The 19,628-nt window shown below is 39.8% G+C and overlaps 8 protein-coding genes and 2 long non-coding RNA genes across 11 annotated transcripts; 5 read left to right on the plus strand and 5 right to left on the minus strand.

Annotated features, from left to right (window-relative positions):
• Positions 1–114: 114 nt before the first annotated feature.
• LOC117570429 (H(+)/Cl(-) exchange transporter 7) lies at positions 115–3,315 on the minus strand. Its single transcript, XM_034252084.2, has 9 exons — positions 3,001–3,315; positions 2,776–2,889; positions 2,506–2,707; positions 1,462–2,433; positions 1,232–1,401; positions 785–1,171; positions 566–724; positions 422–505; positions 115–356 (listed from the first exon to the last, which is right to left on the minus strand). The coding sequence occupies exons 1-9, from the start codon at positions 3,220–3,222 to the stop codon at positions 234–236; spliced, it is 2,433 nt and encodes an 810-aa protein (XP_034107975.1). The 5' UTR covers positions 3,223–3,315; the 3' UTR covers positions 115–233.
• A 76-nt stretch (positions 3,316–3,391) lies between these two features.
• LOC117570440 (protein stand still) lies at positions 3,392–5,153 on the minus strand. 2 transcript variants are annotated; one of them, XM_034252097.2, is made up of 4 exons: positions 4,730–5,130; positions 4,424–4,675; positions 3,992–4,153; positions 3,392–3,934 (listed from the first exon to the last, which is right to left on the minus strand). In XM_034252097.2, the coding sequence occupies exons 1-4, from the start codon at positions 4,958–4,960 to the stop codon at positions 3,524–3,526; spliced, it is 1,056 nt and encodes a 351-aa protein (XP_034107988.1). In that variant the 5' UTR covers positions 4,961–5,130; the 3' UTR covers positions 3,392–3,523. The 2 variants fall into 2 exon arrangements, with proteins under 2 accessions (XP_034107988.1, XP_051862051.1); XM_052006091.1 differs by lacking the exon at positions 4,424–4,675 and having other exon boundaries at positions 4,730–5,153.
• Positions 5,154–5,407: 254 nt separating this feature from the next.
• Positions 5,408–6,463, plus strand: LOC117570448 (adenylate kinase isoenzyme 6 homolog). The gene is made up of 3 exons (XM_034252106.2): positions 5,408–5,779; positions 5,840–5,991; positions 6,054–6,463. The coding sequence occupies exons 1-3, from the start codon at positions 5,743–5,745 to the stop codon at positions 6,381–6,383; spliced, it is 519 nt and encodes a 172-aa protein (XP_034107997.1). The 5' UTR covers positions 5,408–5,742; the 3' UTR covers positions 6,384–6,463.
• Positions 6,464–6,564: 101 nt separating this feature from the next.
• LOC117570431 (probable cytochrome P450 301a1, mitochondrial) lies at positions 6,565–10,553 on the minus strand. Its single transcript, XM_034252087.2, has 7 exons — positions 10,148–10,553; positions 8,841–8,991; positions 8,508–8,620; positions 8,246–8,439; positions 7,536–7,737; positions 7,304–7,469; positions 6,565–7,250 (listed from the first exon to the last, which is right to left on the minus strand). The coding sequence occupies exons 1-7, from the start codon at positions 10,450–10,452 to the stop codon at positions 6,681–6,683; spliced, it is 1,701 nt and encodes a 566-aa protein (XP_034107978.1). The 5' UTR covers positions 10,453–10,553; the 3' UTR covers positions 6,565–6,680.
• LOC117570457 (uncharacterized) lies at positions 9,198–10,158 on the plus strand. The gene is made up of 3 exons (XR_004572359.2): positions 9,198–9,275; positions 9,488–9,725; positions 9,802–10,158. It is a non-coding gene; the product is annotated as an uncharacterized LOC117570457 (long non-coding RNA).
• Positions 10,554–12,554: 2,001 nt separating the features above from the next.
• On the plus strand, positions 12,555–13,228 carry LOC117566557 (uncharacterized). The gene is made up of 3 exons (XM_034246099.1): positions 12,555–12,782; positions 12,842–13,009; positions 13,079–13,228. Exons 1-3 carry the CDS (start codon positions 12,555–12,557, stop codon positions 13,226–13,228), a joined length of 546 nt encoding a protein of 181 aa, XP_034101990.1.
• Positions 13,229–14,079: 851 nt separating this feature from the next.
• Positions 14,080–15,508, plus strand: LOC117566556 (retinol dehydrogenase 12-like). Its single transcript, XM_034246097.2, has 5 exons — positions 14,080–14,192; positions 14,264–14,527; positions 14,752–14,908; positions 14,966–15,225; positions 15,280–15,508. Exons 1-5 carry the CDS (start codon positions 14,113–14,115, stop codon positions 15,506–15,508), a joined length of 990 nt encoding a protein of 329 aa, XP_034101988.1. The 5' UTR covers positions 14,080–14,112.
• On the minus strand, positions 15,505–17,269 carry LOC117570436 (dynactin subunit 4). Its single transcript, XM_034252093.2, has one exon. It carries the CDS (start codon positions 17,187–17,189, stop codon positions 15,660–15,662), a length of 1,530 nt encoding a protein of 509 aa, XP_034107984.1. The 5' UTR covers positions 17,190–17,269; the 3' UTR covers positions 15,505–15,659.
• Positions 17,270–18,065: 796 nt separating this feature from the next.
• Positions 18,066–18,898, minus strand: LOC117570451 (uncharacterized). The gene is made up of 2 exons (XM_034252111.2): positions 18,784–18,898; positions 18,066–18,667 (listed from the first exon to the last, which is right to left on the minus strand). The coding sequence occupies exons 1-2, from the start codon at positions 18,793–18,795 to the stop codon at positions 18,263–18,265; spliced, it is 417 nt and encodes a 138-aa protein (XP_034108002.1). The 5' UTR covers positions 18,796–18,898; the 3' UTR covers positions 18,066–18,262.
• LOC117570455 (uncharacterized) lies at positions 18,858–19,552 on the plus strand. Its single transcript, XR_007955130.1, has 3 exons — positions 18,858–18,925; positions 19,272–19,398; positions 19,461–19,552. It is a non-coding gene; the product is annotated as an uncharacterized LOC117570455 (long non-coding RNA).
• Positions 19,553–19,628: the final 76 nt, after the last annotated feature.

Here is a 19,628-nt window from a genome sequence, read left to right on the forward strand (position 1 = left end):
GTAAAGAGATGAGATTAGATATTGGGAATGCATTCCGAACGTCTCATTAACATCGGAGGCTAATTCAGATATTATTTTGCATTGAATCGTCCATCTAAGGCCAAGAATACCCAGCATATATTGTCTTTAGAAATAATTTCCTGTATTTGACATAATTTACATATATAAAAGTAACGATTATAGATCTTGGGTATTCGAATAATATAGATAAGAAACAATTTCTTATCCAGACATCATTTGTAAATAAAATCAGCCCGCGTTATGATGCCGGCAATGCGGTTCTCATTGTTGATGACCAGCATATGACGCAGTCCCAGAGCACGGAATATGTTGAATATTTTAGGTACGCAATCATGCTGGTGAATTAAACCGAAATAATATTTAGAGATAAACAAACTTAAAATTATGAAGGTATACTAACCGCATTTACTCGTATGGGCGAATGATTCATAAACAACGAAAGGTCCACCGTATAATTGATTTTTCTGTCCAACGGTCGCACGCTCTAAAGAATAACAAGTTGAAAATAAAGCTACAAGTATGTCAGAGTGAGCTTAATAGTTGCCTTAATGGAAGGATAGCGCGGATACACATCCCTAAACGTTTGAATAGTTGTCTCTGGCAGCCAGAAGTGTTTGTTTTCTACGTAAAGAGACTTGAGCAGGATGACAATCAGCTGGGAGCGCAATATAATGCCACAAACGCGACCCTTAGAGCGGCGATCCTGTAAAGCAAAGCTTGAACTTGAAAATGCCTTCGGATTTAGAGACTTTCATGCACTTACGCCCTCAACATTATCCACAACTGGAAAGCCATTGTGCTGGCATTTTCTCAGCACGTCGTAGATGTAATGGGCACTGTCTACGCGCTTAATGCAGATGACGGGTTGGCTCATTATGGCGTGTGCTGTCAGGCCCTTGTATTGGGGCAATGGTTCCCAGGACAACATGGGCACATTGTTCACCTCGATGACAGTGTCATAGACACCCTCGTTGAAGGAATCGCCTATCCATTTGGCGGTAATCAAAGCAATTATTAATGGAAAGAAGAACGAAGTCTCAACGCCCGTTGTCTCCATAAGAATGACGGATAAACTGATCGTCATGCGCAGAACGCCGCCCAAATTCGCAGCGGCGCCAATAAGTGCATACTTGCCGGGATGCAGAAATTGCTGGAAGAGAGTAACATTATGTAAATAAAGAACAACTGGTAAAGCACTGAGTTAACCTACTGCTGCGGGAAATAGATAGAATAGCAGCATTGCAATGAGGCGTCCCCAAGCGGCGCCCACCAGCGCAACGGGTATGAACACGCCTAGCGAAACGTTCAAGCCGAAGGTGGCGCACGATAGTACATAGTAGACCAACGTGAACATGGCGAGCGTGAGAATTTTATGTGATCCTGACGGCAGAAAAAAAGCAATATTAAAATGAAGCAAAACAGTTGATTAGATAAACTCACCTGGCGGATCGTGGAAAAGCGCTCGCACCGTTGCCTCAGGTGTTTGGAACCAAAGTGCGGCAACGGCATTGTATTCGTTGTCCTCGCAAAACAGCTGCACTGGATGTATCGTTGGATCATTGCCCAGAGGTCGACAATCATTGATGAAATAGATCATGCCAGCGGCCATGGAGACGCCCACAATTGACACGAGTATTGCCTCACACACCTTGCCCACCTTCCAGGGCACATAACGTTTGCGAAACTTGTTGATGCGCATGTTCAAATAGTTCCAAGCGGCTCCCAATAAGCCACCCGTCACACCAAACAGCATGAAGATGGGCAGCTCAAAGTATTCAAAAGAAAGCGGCTGATCAAACTTGCCCAGATTGAAGAGACCCGTGAATGTAAAGTCCTTCAGACCATGATATGCAGACAACACAATATTGAGTGTAAATGAACTGATGATAGACGCAATGAGTGTGCGCCAGATGAGATTCTGATTCCAGAAGCTGGCCGCTTCCTCCAGTGAGAATAACATGCCACCAATTGGTGCGCCGAAAGCAGCCGAAACGCCTGCCGCTGCGCCGCCCAAGACAAAGTCACGTTTCTCGTGGTCATCGCGAAACGCTTTAAAGATGCGGAAATCCTTGACGAACGTTGTGCTCTTTCCCTGTGAAATTCCCGCTGCTACCACGGCACCGGCATGAATCATGGGTCCCTCCTTGCCACCAGCCAATCCGCCCACCACGGAGGTGATGACACCAATGGACTTCACGGCCAGCGTCTTGATGCGCACAATTCGCGGCACCTTGACTCCATTCAGATAGCTCTTCACCTGTGGAATACCGCTGCCAGCTGTAATGGGTTCAATAAACGTCACCATGCTGGCGCCAATGGCCACCGGTACAATGCTAAGCAGAATCCACCAGAGGAACGGTAATGCCAGATCCCCGCCTTCCCTGTCCGATATGGGCACATTGTTGTCCACAGCTGTGCAAAAGCAAGAAGAGATATATAAGTTGGTATATTATAATTAATTATAATAGTTGATGTATCGTTTACATGACTTCAGAAACATGTACTTCAATTCTGACAATTCCTCAATGACAATATCTATGGTGCAGGCAATTAGCGCTGTCATGATGCCAATGAGTATGAAGATAATCCAGCGGATGACATTTGTGCGCAGTGAGAAGCGATCCTGTAATCGCTGGCGTTGCTCATCCTGGAACAAGGCGTTATCGCAAACATCATAGTCTAGACTCTGCAAAGACATTGCGATAAGATTGCTATGTAGTGATAATGTTATCGCACAAAATATGCGTTAAATACCTCGTATTGTATTTTATTAATTTGCGCTGCCGATGTACGTGATCGGATATGGAATACAGGTTCAGGACTCTGCTCCACATTGTGGCTCCCGTTTTGTAGCGTCGTCACATCATTCTAATTGGAGTAAAGTGTGAGCCGATTTACAAGTGTTTTGTATTTGCGCATATGCATGAATCATCACAATTGCTTTCGCGGGTAGCAAAGATAAATGTAAAATGCACTTACTGGAGCGTCAGCAGTAATGCCTATTAGGGGTGGTACATCTATGCTAGTGTCAAAAGTCCCGTTTTCAGAAACTTGTGGCTGATTTCGACTTGTCGAAGCTTCCGTTTCATTGGAGTGCGAAGCAGGTAAAGAGGGGGGCGGTTTCTTTGTTAATAGTTGCTCGTCATCATCACTAGAGCTTGAATCACTATCGACATTAATAAGTTTGTTCTTGTCGTCCATTTTCTAAACAGTAAAATCACTTTAGTCACACAGTTAAACACATATCTATAACTAATAGTATAGACAACAAACAATACAATCGCAACTGGTTGCCCGCAGTAAATGCAAGCAGCACAGGTATCGATGCTTTATCTGGCATACACAAAGTATATCGATAATAAGTACTCGATTGGTTTTACAGGTTTATTTCCGTTTGAAATACTGAACATCGAAAAACAACTTGATAATTAGCTAATTAATATTATAGATATGAGATATTGCAGCGAATTTATTTCACAGAAACAAAAGTAAAACTGCACTTTTAAGTGAGATTAAAGTTGAAATTGGGATGTTGGAACTTGAACTTGGCCACATCAAAAAGCAAGCGCTTGTGTTCGATTTGATTGCGCGCCTGTAGTTCATCTTTTATATTACGCAATGTGTTGTCAATGCGTAGCAGCACGTCGCCACCTCGCGATCCATTCAGATAGGTAGTCAACTCTTGACCACTCGATTGTTGTATGGCAGTGGTGAATTCAATACTCTGCATATCGTCGCTCTGAAAGGATGAGCTTCTGCTCAGATCGATAGCCGCTTCCGATTGCACAACGATCGCTTGTTGCTGTTGCTCGGGCTTGATGAAATTCACATTTAAAGCACGAGGCAAAGTTGTCGAATTCTCGGTAACTGTTGTTAGTTGAATATTTTCAAATATTGTTGAATTATCTGACGGCTGTAATTTACAACAATTAAGACTATAAGCTTATACAAATTTTAAAAAAAATTTTACCTTCTTTAAATCCTCCAGATTTTGTGAACTATTCATTTGTTTGATAATTGTATTTTCATTGTTGTTGGTATTGTTATTGTTGTTGTCTTGAGTTTGGGACGTTGAGAGGTTTCCTGAGCTTTGACTGATGTTATCCTGCGAAGAGTCGCACAGCGAAATCGACTAAAAAGAGATTTTATAAATTTAACCTGCTTCATTTAACAGCCAGATACTTATTAAGCAATTACATAAATATGCAAATATGTATACTATATACACAAGTGTGCATGCATGTACATATGTACATACACATATACTGAAATTCACACACACAAGTGTATAGCGTCTGCAAAATATAACGGTGCATAGCATTCTCGCTTGCTCTCGTTTTAAGCGCTATCTTTGTCTATTAGTTAGATAGAGACAAGAGTGTGTTTGTCTTGTAATTCTTACGCTTCGAATGGCTGCCGCTTCCTCCTGTTCGTGATGTTCTTGTTTATGTCGTTGAAAAACCTTTTTTATTTTCAGCTGATGCGTTGTTGTAGTTGCAATTGGCGTTGGAGATGGTGCCGAAGCTACAACGGGACTTGTTGATTTCTTACGACATTTGGCTAAGCGACGATTCTTGGCAATTTGATCACGTCGCTCGAGCAAAGCTGCCACCTTCATTTCGTGCAATTTACCCATCAAAGATACATGTCGGCGCTATTTCAAAATTGCAATTAGAAAATCCTCTGAATTAAAATGACAGTCCGTTACCTTGATATGCATATGAAAGTTGCCTGTAGAGCGTATGCTACCGCGATAAATACGATCCGGCGGACAATAGCAGCACCTTACTGTCACATTATCGCCATTCTGACTTTCGATACGATAGAGTTCACCGTTCAAAATATAGGGAACATGTTGACGACGTTCGGGCTCGACTTTCATATTAATTAGATTTTGCTTTTGATCCTCTTCGTCAGAGTGCTGCCTTTCGTTTGGCATTTCATAAAAAAAGATGTTAAATTTATGAGTGCACTAAAAGCAGATCCGTTCTTCAGCCGATGACCGATTCAATTGAACTTTTCTAGCTAGTCAAGTATGCAAGTAACTTTGTATGTATGTATGTAGGTTTATGTTTATATGTGTATATATGTTTATATGTGTAAATAGCAGCAGAGTACGAATTGCCAAAATAGATACATACGCACATGCATCTGTGAGTACAAAACTACTACCAAAGAGAGAAGAAAAACGGTAAATGAAAGAAGAACAGAAAAACATAATATAATACGGAAATTTTTTTTTTTCATTTTCTATGAAAATGCATGAGTCTTTAAAATGATTAGTAATCTTTATTACGAAACTTGTCAATATAATATTTTTTTTAGTCAAAAAATATGTGTATCCTTTATTTAGTTTGAAGTCAGAAGGTGCACGCGCCGAAGTACTCGAAATACACTCGATACTTTTCGCTTATTATACTTTTACCATTGCAGCCCTGGTCTTACTGTCGGTATATAATAATATATATTAATTTTGGAGTCTTGTTACGAGAAGCTTATACTTTAAATACAAACATGAGTTTTTAATATAGCCTTTGTTGATTGATTCAATAACATATATGAGCAGACACATTTTCAAACGATGGTAATTCAAATTTTTAATAACTTCACCGCTTAATAAGACCGTAAACCGAATAGTATAGAATACTAAAATATACCAATGGGCAGAAGATTAATAAGCTCACGTTTTTTGAGTAATAACAAATAAATAACAAACAGAAGATGACGGAAGTGAGCAAACCAAATATTTTAGTAACCGGTACGAATTAATATATATAATTAAAATATTTACATTAAACACAATGTTTCCAATGCACAGGTACTCCCGGTGCTGGTAAATCATATTTGTGCGAACGTTTGGCCGCACAATTGAAATTCACATGGTTGGACTGCTCAAAGATTGCCAAGGATGAGGAATTTGTGTTGGAATACGACGAGGAGTATGATTGTCCCGTTCTGGATGAAGATAAGGTATGTCAGTTATATAAATTTTACAATTTCATATACTCTAATTAATATTTGTTGCATTTTAGCTCATGGATCACCTGGAACCTTTAATGGCCGAAGGCGGCAACATCGTGGAATATCACAGCTGTGATTTCTTCCCAGAGCGTTGGTTCCAAGCTGTCTTCGTAGTCACATGTCCCAACACAACGCTATACGACAGACTGAAGGCACGCAACTATAATGAGAAGAAGCTCAACTCCAATATGCAATGCGAAATCTTCTGCACAATCTTGGATGAGGCCCGAGAATCGTACAAGCCAGATATCGTCTACGAATTGTCTGGGGAAACTAAGGCGGATGCTGAGAAAAGCATGAAAACTGTCAAGAATTGGTATAGCATGTGGAAACGCAAATAGAAATAAGTTTTAAGTAGTTGTTAGAAAATATTTTGTAAACATTATTACAAAAACATAAAACCAAGAAACCGTATTTCTTTATACCTTGGTTGACATAGGCATTTTTACTGCACAAAAACTCAGCTCATTTTAAACTTAAAAACCTTATACTTCTGGAGATAATGATCTGTTTGTGGATAGGGTAGGAAAATATATAGATTGGTAATTGAAAACTATTATTTAGAACGTTTTAGCAAGCAGTTTTATACATAAAGTGAAGGGAGTGCTTATAATTAGTACATGGCTTAACGACTATCATTAAATTCGCGACATTTTGAAGCGAAGTGGTCCATCGGGAGCGTACATAAAGGTCACAGCGTAGTCCAGTGGCGGATGATTGTACTCCAGCTTGTAATTGCGCAGCAACTTGGCCAGCAGAATTTGCATCTCAAGATCAGCAAACCGGCGGCCCAGACACATGCGAGCACCGTATCCATAGGGCAACGAAGCAAACGGATGCAGTTTGCCAGGAGTTCCACCATGCTGAGGTTTCAGCCAGCGTTCGGGTCTAAATGTGGCCGCATCTGTGACATACTCCTCCATGTTGCCGGTGACTATTGTGGGAAAAACCGCTTGCACTCCCTTGGGTACCTGGTAGCCACAGATGACGCTGTCCTCCTGTAGTGTGCGTCCATTCCCAATGACAGTGCTGTACATGCGAAAGACTTCCTTGATAAATGCCTTTAGATGGTGCATCTGATCGAGCAGTGGAATTGTCAGCGGGGTATTGGCATCGGGCAGCAGACGCTTCAGTTCTTCATGTACCTTTTGCTGCTCCGCAGGCCGTGTGGCCAATTGATAAAGTATTGAGCAAACAGCCATGGATATCTGTGCGAAGTTCAATTAGTTGTGAATAATAAATTAAGGTATTTGTAGCTTGCCGTGTCGATGCCAACGAGTATCAAATCCAATGCCATTATGGTAGCAATCTTCTCGTCCTTCTCCGACATGATCACCTTCTCCAGCAGCGATGGTTCTCCATTACGTAGGCTGGCATCCTGCGTCTTCAGGCGCTCCGTTGCGCTCTGTATGTACTTCATGCACACACTAAGCAAAAAACGAGAAATTAGCAGGTGATTGGAAGAGAGAGGAGAAAAGTCATGTTGCTCTCACCCTACAAAGAAGTTCATGTTCTTGACATAGCGCGTCCAAAGTGGCGTAGGGAAGTAGCGCCAGTAAGGCGCCTTCAGCTCCAAGGTTGCCACATTGCGCAGCGCATACTTGGCGGCATCAATAATTTGCTGTGGCTCCGAGTCGGGCGTCAGATTGTCCTCCAGGCAACCCAGGCGCGCATCCAAAGCCACACGTCCAATGCCTACAAAAGTTGGAAAATAAGTTATTATCACAAGTGGTAGTTAACGAAACGAACTATGCATTTCATAGCTTAGTAGAGTGATAAATTGTAACATGTTTATGTTTATTACTAGAGAAGTAACTTTAAGTATTAACATTCGCAGCTTAACCTTCGGGTATGCTGTTTGTGTTGTCAATATTTACTTTCTTATTTGCTAGACTATAGAATCTAGAGCCACATACCTAACTTGATTATTTACATATGTTAAATTAAAAGTTTTTATGATTCAGATTGAAGGGTAAGTATTTTAAGGAAGGGGAGAATTTGATGTGGAGATCTAGAGAGTTAGTGGCATTAAATATATTTTGTTGTTTTTTACTTATATTATTCTTGTGTAATTCCTACGGACAAGTGTGATTGATTTAATATTTAGGAAATATTATATTATGGTGCATTAAGTTAGTTTTAACTTATGTCTATTTATAAAGTTAAAGTTAACTTTCATTGTCGACATCAACACAATACTCACACTCCAAGGACCATTTGTGGATCTCATTGTCGAAATCAAGAGGCAGCTCCTCGTTGGCATCCAGCAGCCGCTCGCAGCGTTCCAGGAAATCTTCAGTAATGACCTCCAGTGGCTGCAGATAGCGACGTATGGTGGATAACTGCAGCACAGGCTTCTGAACACGCGAGCGGAACTGACGCCATGGCTCACCATGACTATAGAATAAACGAATTAATTTTATTTTAGTAGTGGATGATGGCATCGAACAGAAGTGTTTACTTACACGCCAACAACGCCGCCAAGTTCGCCAAAGAAATCCTTGCGCACAACGCTCTTGTACTTGACCAGACTGGGCATCGATGGCCGGAAGGGGGTTGGTCCTTCGCTCCGATAGCACTGCAAGAATAACAACGAAAAACAAGGGGATGCCCATTGTCAGCAATTTGCAACTTAAAAGCGTCACAAATTATTTGAGTGTACTTGGAGTAAATACGCTGCTGCCTTCAGTGTGCAGTCGAGCATGTTACTTAGGCAGCCAGCCAGCCAGCCAGCAGCTCTTTAATATATATTGTTCCGGTGTGGTGAATCCATCCATCCATCCACACTCTGTGCTTACCTTTTCAATTTCATCGGCATCGTAGATGAAGAGAAGATCGGGTCTGCCGATCAGCCCAGAGAAGCGCACAATTCTGCCATATCTGTCGTGCAGCAGTGATGAGATTTTAGCCACATCCGAGATCGTGTATTGTCCAATTATTGGCATCAAACTGTCAAGGTGAAAAGCGAATAATACATTTTGAATTGCGGCGTTGTCATTGAAAAGCACTATGCGAAAAGCTATTGAGCAATTTGCACAGCAATTAGAGATGCGACTCTTGTATAGATAGATAGTAACGCAGTCGTAACGGCTGCAACTGTTTGCCCATAACTAACTAAAACCGCTGACGCCACGCTAGTAAAAAGCGTCTAGACAGGAGATTTAGTGCTATGTTGCGACTAATCTGGCTTGTTATGAGTTTATTTATGACGGTGAAATATATATTGATTTATGGTATGTGTATATATCGTCTAACTATAGCTTTTGTCATTACATTCTTTAGTGGTTCGTGCTGCAACCAATTAGTTTTTCGAATATGCCAATCAGTGTAACTTAATGTATTATTTATTGCTCATAGACACGCGCACTTGCACAAATACAATTGCAGTGTGTATGAATAGTAAACTAAGCATTTATTGTTTACAATTTGCGTATTTCCCTTTCAGCTTGCACCAAAAATTCACACATTGTTGGCGACCTTGAAAAATGGCGCTAATTGAACGCTAATAAGAAGAAGCAGCAGCAGCGACAGTATATGAAAAGTGTGAGAGCGAGATAGATGTAAAGAGAGTGCGTTATTTTTATGAGAGAGCATGCTAACCAAATGTGCTGTTATTTGTGATGATGTTATGCGGATGCCACCAACAGAGTTGGCTCATTGGCTCAGATTGGGTGTGAATTAAGGTGAATCCACAAGAATCTGCAAACCATTCACAATTGATTGTTAAATATTTATAATAGTTTGCAACGTGGTTTACAGCGGCAGCATTCAATGGGAAACTGGAAAACCCGTTTGGTTATGGTCAGTGAAATGAATGCTTGAAAGCAAAAATTCAACACTCAAACGAGATTATCATCGACAATGGCCACAAGCGAACACACACACACACACACACATACGTATACATGTAAGCTTCGTTGACTTACAATGCTGCATAATTGGGTCAAGAGAAGCAACAGCAAGTGAAATACAAGAAAACAACGCAGACTTTTTATCGCTTGCATTGCATTAATCATTAATCGTCGCATTGCAGAAGTGAAAGCAGAGTTTGTCGCCTAAGTCTTTCGATTGAGTAAGTGTAAGTTTGCTATGCTTGTATACTAACCGCCAAGTATTGCCAAGTATGGGCAATGGCTTTGGTCCCGGTATCTCCTGATAGGACAAAGCATTCTGCCACTCGGCTGTGGCGTGTATGCGTGGTGTAGCTGCTGCCTCCTGCTCCAATCCCAGATGTGGACACACTGCATCGGCTGTTGCAGCTGCTGTGGCCTCTGCGGTCGCTGTCGCTGAGTTCTCACGCCGTTGCAATAACTGCGAACTGGCTGCTTTAGAGCCTGCAATCTTAGATGCAGTGCGTCGAATAACAGGCGTGGCTGTCGCATGCCAAACTCGCTTTGGTAGTTGATTCATTTCGGTTTCTTTGGCTAAACAGCGGATTTGAATGCAAAACAGATTTCACTCGTTTATTTTTGTATTTTTTAGATTTCCAATTGATAAATGGTGACACACGCGCGGGGAGGAATGCGAGAATAAAACACTGCGTATTGTTGTCTTTGCCTCTGCCAACTGTCGACTGCCAACTTTGTGGATTGCCAATTTCCAACTGCCGTTTGCGCTGTTCACTGGACGGCTGCTCGTTGTAAACTGGTTAACTGGCTGCGTTGAGCTGAGCTTCGGCTTCTGCTTTGGTCGCCTTCCCCTTTTTGGGCTCTTTTGGCGCTCTTTGAGCCGCCAGTCAGCTGGCTTTCTAATGAGTTTCGTCGCTCAGCTCTCAATCTGCCCATAGCTATCTATATGATGGGCTCGGGTTTCAGTTTAATGTGCAACTATGCTCGTAAACAGTTATGCACGACAAATTTAACCGGCTCAACGAGCTTTTCGAATTCTATTTAAGAATGTTTATGCATAATGTTTATTAGACGCTTCCCAAAGTTTTGAAATTGAAGCTAAAACCTTTAACCTTGGTATAGGACTTTTATAAATATGCCGCGAGAGCGACAAATTCTCGAACAAGATTCATTTTTATATCTGTGCGAAATTTAACTCATTTTAAGTTGAGTATTGATTTTTATTATTGTGATAGTAACTTGTCATGCGAAGAAATGCAAATGTATTGGTTAGCAAAAAATTCTGTAAATTAACGATGGCGTTTCAACTTGAAGCATATGTTCTTTATTTTAGATTTTTTGCAACTATAAAGTGTGCCAAAATATGAAAACTATTTGACAACAATCAATTTGTTGATATAATACAAAGCTCCTGTTATATATTTATCAACTGTTGTAGCACAATCTTGTAGCACAATAGTTAAGATTTATTTAAGACTTGAGATCTTGAAAACATTAATTTACTGCGCAATACTGTGGCTTGAGAATTTGGCAATAAATTCAACAATTTAATTTATTAAAAAAATTTTGAATTAATTTAATTTTAATTTTTTTTTAATTTAACAGATTAAAGGAATTCTCAATTCTGCAATTTGATTTGTTGTTATTTTTTATATTAGTTTTATTTTTAAGTTTGTGTGCTGATAACTGAAATAGTTATGAAAAGTATTCCCATAGGATATGTTATATAGGTCAACTGGAGTATGCGGCATCGTCATAATGGATACCAACCGTTTGTATACAATGAAACCTTTAATTATTATCATCTTCTGAGTCATAGGATAACGCTTTCGTTTAAGTGGATTGTGTATGAAGCTTTTGGGTCGCATTCCAATAAAGGTAGCTTTATTCTGAATTTATCTCTTTTATGTGCATTAATATTTGCATTTCTCATTTGTATTCCATAATTTTCAGCATTACGCTATTTTGGATAATTTGGTGTTCAGTGACCAGTTGCTTCAATCGTTGACGCTGGCACAGGGCGATTACATGATCCAATTGCGATTAGCTATCAATACGTCCTGAAAACTTAAGATCGAAGTTTTCATTCTGCAAGCCGAATAAATCATCTTTTAGATTTCCACATCTAAACACAATAATATTCCATAAGATAATCCTTTAATAATTATTTAGTTTTATTATAATATATAAAAATAACTTTTTGAATATTTGGAAAGTTTTCCTTCTGAAAATATGAGTTTAATTAATAAAAATATTTACATTTTTTTTGGTTGTAAAAATAAAATTTTAAACTGCCAATTTTCATTTGTCTTTGAATTGCAATTTTGCAATTTATTGTTCTGGAAAAGTTTTCTCAAAACACTTCCTTTGGCTATTGGCATTGTCTTGGAACTTTTTATTTAAACTCCCTAGATTGACACGGACTAATTACCTTCAGTTTTTTTAACTACATACAAAGAAGAGAAAAATCATACTTATAATGGAAAATATGTTTTCAATCAATTGCAGTTTAATATTTCGAGAGAGATGGGCGTAACTAATCGAATTTTAATAGATTGCAAATTAAGTATAATAGATTTTTAGCACAATGAGTCTTACCTGTTCAACTTATGTATTATATATTAAACGATTTGTTCGAAAATAAAATTCATTATTAGCAAAGCAATGGACAGAGGAGCGCGTCGATATTTGATGCTCTTAGCAGTACTTGTTGGCTTCCTGGTCATGAGCGATGGCAAAAAATCAAAATCCCGATTTAGCAATATCAAGTGCGAGACTTACAACAAAACTTTTGCCGATTTTGAGACCTGCAAACTTAAATTGTTGGGCAGAGGCATCATTGGCGTTCAGGTACATCTCAAATTGTATATTTTACCCATCGATACTGTGTCGGTAAGTCTAAATCAAAATTGATTTTAACATTAGTTATATTTACTCTAATATTCCTTTAGGCCAACTTGAGCATATGGCGTCGTTACAATAGCTTTCAGCCTTTTTTGCATAATTCCACCATCGATTTTTGCAAGTTTGTAAAACAAACCAAGAAGCTTTCATTTGAGCGACTTGTTCTCGACGCCATTTCTTCGCGCTCCAATCTTAATCACTCTTGTCCTTATACGGTGAGGCTTCTCAATTTTATTATAGTTATTTACATTATTTTTTATTTGCGTCTGCATTTAACATTTCAGCATGATATCATTGTGGACAATCTGGTGTTTAGCGATACATTCTTGCAGACGCTGCCCTTGCCCCAAGGCGAATACAAGATTCAAATGTTATTCGCCACCGAAAATATTTGGAGAGTCCGCGTGGACATTTTCATATTGCGAGATGAATAAGCCAAATTGAAGCTATGTTTGTACGATTAACAATCAATTAAAGTAAACGCACGATCATTAAGCGAATAATTAGATTTTCAGCATGTATTAATCCGATTTTAATGTTTTAGGTCAGCATTAATTAATTTGAAATCATTTTTCAAATCAATGAACCTTAACTTCCAGTGTTTGTTAATGTCGTGTTGCTGGCGAATTTCTATTTCGTCTTATATCAAATTACAAGAGTGAATATCTTCTAATTCTTTTATATCTAGACTGTATAGTAATAATATCACAATAGACAATAGCTTTCATTTATTAGAAGTAGTCGCCAATTGTTGGAATCATTTAATATACAGAAATATTGAAGAAATGCATATTAAATTAGTACCACATTTTGTTGATCATGATGGCAAATCAAATAATTCTCAAAGTTTGAATTAAACGTAATTTAATATTTTCAGGCGGATTTCACTTTAATAACCAACCAGAATTATAGGGCAGTCTATTACAAAAAATAAAAGAATGATTATACCATAAAGTAATTTATCATTTGATATACATGCATAATTATGCATTGATTAATAGACATTGTATTGTCCACGAGCTAAAGTTCCCACGGATAATTAGCATTCCACTTTACGAATGATTGAGGGTTTCATTTCTCTGATAAGATATGACTTGACATTAAATGGTTGAACTAAAAAAAATTCGTGAAATTGAAACTCAGAACAAACCAGTATTTTGATAACAGTTCTCATATCTCTCCGATTTTGTTCTACCACTTTCCGAAGTATGCTTTTGCGTCAGCGTGATATTCCACAATTATCGGTTTAAAGAGCATTGTTTCTACTTATTTTTGATCAGTTCAATTGAAGAGTCACCACAGTCAACAGTTCCACAAAATGCCAAACATTGCCGATGGTTTACTGAGTCCCCTAGTTGCCGGTCCGGCACTAATCGGTCTAGCGATTTACCTTATCAGGTAACCTAGACTGCTTTACTATCTATTTCGAAATAGTATATATCTCATATATATACTCATATGTATTGCAGAGACTATATGCAAGGTGGACAGTTCAAAAAGAAAACCGATGAGACGGGCAAGATTGTGATTGTAACCGGCTCGAATACGGGCATTGGCAAGGAGACTGTCCTGGAGCTGGCACGACGAGGAGCTACTGTGTACATGGCCTGTCGCGATGAGGCCAGAGCGGAAAAGGCACGACAAGAAATTATTAAGGAGACGAAGAATGAAAATGTTTTCTATCGCGAGCTCGACTTGGCTTCGCTTGACTCGATTCGCAAATTTGCCGAGAAGTAAGTAAAAGTTATGTTTATTGATTTTGATAACCAGTTACGCTTAAATAACAACATTTTATATGCAGCTGTGAATAATTTAAAAATCTAATTAATACAATTGATATAAACTCAAATACGTCATTATTTAATAATTCAAATCAAATGGCGTGCAAAATAATGCTTCTGATTATTCAGTCTTAAGCTAATATTCTAACTTTACTTATTATCAATATCTATTTCAGCTTCAAAAAAGAGCAGAGTAAACTGCACATTTTGATTAACAATGCGGGTATCTTTCGGGGACCACGTCGCCTCACCAAGGATGGCTTCGAGATGCAGATAGGCGTCAATCACATGGGCCACTTTTTGCTCACCAGTCTGTTGCTTGACCTGCTGAAGGTGAGCAATACTTTTCACGCCCCTCAAACTCTGCACTAAGCTGAATTTGATTTACAGAAAGCTGCTCCCAGTCGTATTGTCAATGTGTCCAGCTTGGCGCACACAATGCACAAGCTGAACGTGGATGACTTGAACTGCGAAAAATCTTACGATGAGACGCATGCTTATTGTCAAAGCAAGTTGGCTAATGTAATGTTTACACGGGAGTTGGCAAAACGTTTAGAAGGCACCGGCGTAACCGTGACTGCACTGCATCCTGGTCTGGTGGACACGGAAATCTTCCGCAATTCCGCTATTCTGCAATCCGCCATTGTGCAGTAAGTGTGAAGTGATTTTAAGGTGACTCCGATTACATTTCATTGTTTTTGCAGGTTCGTCTTTAAGCCACTTTTGTGGCCTTTCATAAAGACGCCTAAGAGTGGTGCGCAGACTACATTGTACGCAGCCTTAGATCCTTCCTTAGAGGGCATTACTGGCGAGTATTTCAGCGATTGCAGGCCAAAGCCGGTGGCCGATGTGGCTACCGATGAGAAGGCCTCCCGATTTTTGTGGCAGCAGAGCGAGAAGTGGACAGGAGCACCAAAGATACCACAACATTAGTTCGTATGAGTTTATTGCCAATATATAGAATGGATGCAGTTTACGGCCAAGCAATGGCTTGAAATGAATAACATAAATACATTTTTGTTTAGCATTAATAAAGCGGGGATTAATATCGATATACTTAGTTGCGTGTACTCAATGTTCATGTCTAGTTGACAATGTCGCCAGCATGAATGAAGATGCGTGAGTAGAGAGCATGTGTTGTGGGCTCCTTCTTGTCTTGTGTGTTGGTCACAGTGTTCACATATGTGTACTGCATGCAGAAAGCCAGCGTCACCTCGTTGCCTGTTTGCAGCTCAGGCGATGGAGTAAACTGAAGTCTCAAGAGCACTTTGTTTCCCTTGCGCCACACAATAAATTTCGGCTCCTCAATGGGCGCTTGCACATCCTCGTCAAACTCCTTGGAATCATCGCGTTGATTTAATACAAATTCGCTCTCCAGCGGCACAATTGTTGCATTGGCTTTCTCCTTCACTTCTCGCTTTACTTCACGTGTGGAATTCTGACGTGCCAACGTCACACCTGATGACTTCAGCAGTGGCGACGATGTGACCGCCTCCTCTTTGATGCGGCATGCTTGCTGAAAGGCATCCGCATTGATTTGCACCTCCTGGGGCGGAGCATCGAGCACACTTATGGTCATGTCGTACATCGTGGGATTAGTGAACTTCAGCAGTATGGCATTGCTCTGACCAGGCTGCAATGGTTGCTCACAACGCACCATGACCACCTCGGGCACATGGGCGCTGGCGAAAAGCTGAATGCGATACTTGATCGATGTAGGATGATACTCCGGCTTAATGAGATTGTGCTCGCATTGACGGCAACGCAGCGATCGCTTGATCCACAATGAACGTCGCTGTGGATACAATTTGCTCACCGCAGTCGGTTGATCCGCAGGCTGGCTGTGCCGTTGAGCTATAGTCGTAATGTTTCGAAGATTGATTGGCTGCGTAAAGATGTCGGCCGGAAGTGCTTCCACATCTGCAGTTGCCTCAGCGGATGTAATATTTACTGGCTTCGGTTTCGGTAAACTTTTGTCGGTCCAGCCGATCTGGCGACGTATTAGTGACACCGTGAGACCTGTGCGATCTGTCAGACTTGGAAACTTGTGTGGTTTGGGGGCCTTGCGACGCAAAAACTCCTGTTTCTCCTGCTTTTCCTGTAACACCACCGTCTGATAGTATTCCATGAGCGTATTGAATCGCACCTGGTACAAGCACTCGTTGTCTGGCCAGGTTCCCGTGGCCACGCCTTGATCGGGAATGCCAACGTCACGCGTAGTCCAACGGCACGACAGGCATGACAAGTAATACATTTTCTTAGTTGTGGGCATCGCCGAGGGCTTCGGACTGGGCGCGGCTTCAGGTGCACCACTTTCACCCTCCTTGGCCTCTTCCGTTTTGCGCACCACGGCCACAGTGGTGGCCCTGGCGGACAGCGTGTGCTGGCAGCATGGGCAATCGAAGCAGTTGGCGCAGCAGTTCTTCTTGTGTCGAGCCTCCGACGATGGTATATTTTCCAAACAATTGGAGCAGAAGTGTGACTCAATTTCGTGGCACACACAGAAGCCACATCGTAACTTTGGGCAGTGGCGGCAGAAGAAGAGTTTATTTATTGGATTTAGTATGCCACATGAACAAGCATATTTCACGGGACTCGGTTGCATAAAACTCATCTTCTACGAAAAAACAAAGTGCACTTTTCTGCAGTCTAGTTTGCAAATATTTCTTCTTCTTTCTGTTAAAAATGACGAAATCGATAGCTGACAGCTGTCTCTATTAGGGTGACCGTAAATTGTTATCTAAGTGTAGGATTTGAAATGTACCGAAACATATCATTTGTCTAATTGTAAAATTTTATGATTATTTTCAAATTATATAGCAGCTTTGCTTATGGTTTTGGCTCATTTTCTATCCATTCGCTTGCCTCTTTAAACTAATCGATATCGAAATAATCGATAATCATAAGCAAGCCATTGTTTTGATTCCAGCTGAGCGCTGGTGTTTTTCACACTTGCGGTCACATTGCTATCAAACTTTTGGTATTATTTTTAACATAGTTTCTACAGTATTTTGAATTTGTCCGTTACGTTGGCAGCTTGCTATTAGTTGTTATTGTGCGTTAGTTGTATTTTATATTTTGTTGTGTATTTTGAAATAAAATATTTATTTATTTTTATAATTTATTTTAAAATAAAATATAAATTTTATTTTAAGACATTAGTTTTCATTTTCTTAATACATACTCGCCTACAACATTACTGGTTACTTAAACTGTTTCTAGGCATTTCTCATATTTGTTTGCTTTGACTATTTAGCCGCCTCAGTTAAGTAGCCAATTAACATATTGCTGTCAAATTCGCGCTAAACATTTACTTAAATAGTGAATTATGCTGCTTTACATGAAAAGCCATCTGGAGTAAACATGAAATCATTTCCTGCTTTAGAAAACTAATTCTCAAAAAACTGAAACATGTCACGTTAGGCATGAAATCATTTCCTATTTTACAAAAGCCTCGAAAAATATTACAGTGTATGTTTTAAAGAGTGTTAATTTCTGAATTTGTGTAATATTTTTATTGCTTATAATATTAAAATACAAATAAGGTACTTGTTGGTGTGTCAATCACAATACTTAGCCTAGTTAGTATTAAATAAGGTATTAAAACAATTGTATAATATAACAAACATCATCGTCAGTCTGTACTCTCGTCTAACACTTCTTAGACAGTTTCGGTGTGCCGAGTGCTTAGCCAAAGAAGTTGGGCACAAAGAGCTTCTTGCGCTTGGTGCGTGTGCTCCTGTAGCGGGCAATTGGTGCAAACCTGTAGCCATCGGATAGGACATCGCCGCTGTACGCATTGAGACTGCGTTGATTGGAGCTACTGCTACTGCTGGGAACGGGAGCAATATACCCGTTGTCCACATAGTAATAGCCTGTGTCAAGCTTATCCAAGTGTTGTGCTGTTATTGGCTGGCCGTATGTTAGAGCATAGGTATTTCCACTGCTGCCGCTGTCATAGCTTCTGTGACCGTAGCTGGGATCGTAGCTGTGCTCATAGCTATCCAGATCGTATAAAGTGGGCTTGGCACTGCACTGCGACAACTTGTAAATGATAATGGTGAACACCAGGCTTAACCATGTATAAAATTGCTGGAGAAATGAATTATATTGATTAGGTTTGTCGTTAACATTATCCATGAGTTTTAAATTCTCAGTTTTAAATATTCCAAATGAACGAAATATCATGATGATGCCTTGATGCCTACCGTAAATTCCATTTTAGTAATATTCAAATATCCTTTTGGTGAATGCTTGGTTGAGTGCTTGAGAGCTTTGAGTGTTGAGTGTTGGCTGCGCTTGTTCTGTGTGATGAACTTTTAAGAATCGTTCCCCTATATATACGAAAATGTGCGCTGATTCGCACCCCAATGCGAAAAATACGTTTTTGTTTTCATTTTGGCAAATCAGACGCTGACTCCAGTTATGACGCAATTGTTGAACGCACCTCGTATTCAGTCAGGTCTAACTTCGAGTGTCTGGGCTGCTGCTGCGCATGCCCAGTATCTCGTCATGATTCAGTTTGTGGGCAGGTTCTAATTGCCGTTAAACTCCGCGTGCCGCGTGCTCGTTTCTAGTTTGATTTGGAAAACTTTTAACAATGCGGAAAGATTTCGTCAAAATGGAATTATTTAATTATTGTCTTTGTTTTGAGCCAAATGTAGTATATATAAATTTTTTCCATATTTTATTCCAGACATTCTAAAAATTTGAGCTTTATTATTGGAAGTTCGTGAAGTTTTTTATTCATGTGATGTTTTCTTATGATTTGTACCTGGCGCCCAGCTTGCGGTTAAGACTGATAATTGCATTAAGGGGAATATGTAAGTCTATATATAGTATATAGTCTGTAGAGTTCTAAGCTAAATTTAAGCATATATTTTAGCATGGCGCGGGCAGCTATTAATAGACAACTTGTCTTTATAAAAACCACAATGAATCATTTATAAATATTATCGTAAGAGTTTATAACATTGCACCTAATACAAGTGTATGACGAATTAGACGCAAATATTTGGAAATTTGAATAAAAAGGGGCAAACAAATGAGTAAG

The sequence above is a fragment of the Drosophila albomicans genome, chromosome 3, assembly GCF_009650485.2.
Source record: "Drosophila albomicans strain 15112-1751.03 chromosome 3, ASM965048v2, whole genome shotgun sequence".
NCBI lineage: Eukaryota > Metazoa > Arthropoda > Insecta > Diptera > Drosophilidae > Drosophila > Drosophila albomicans.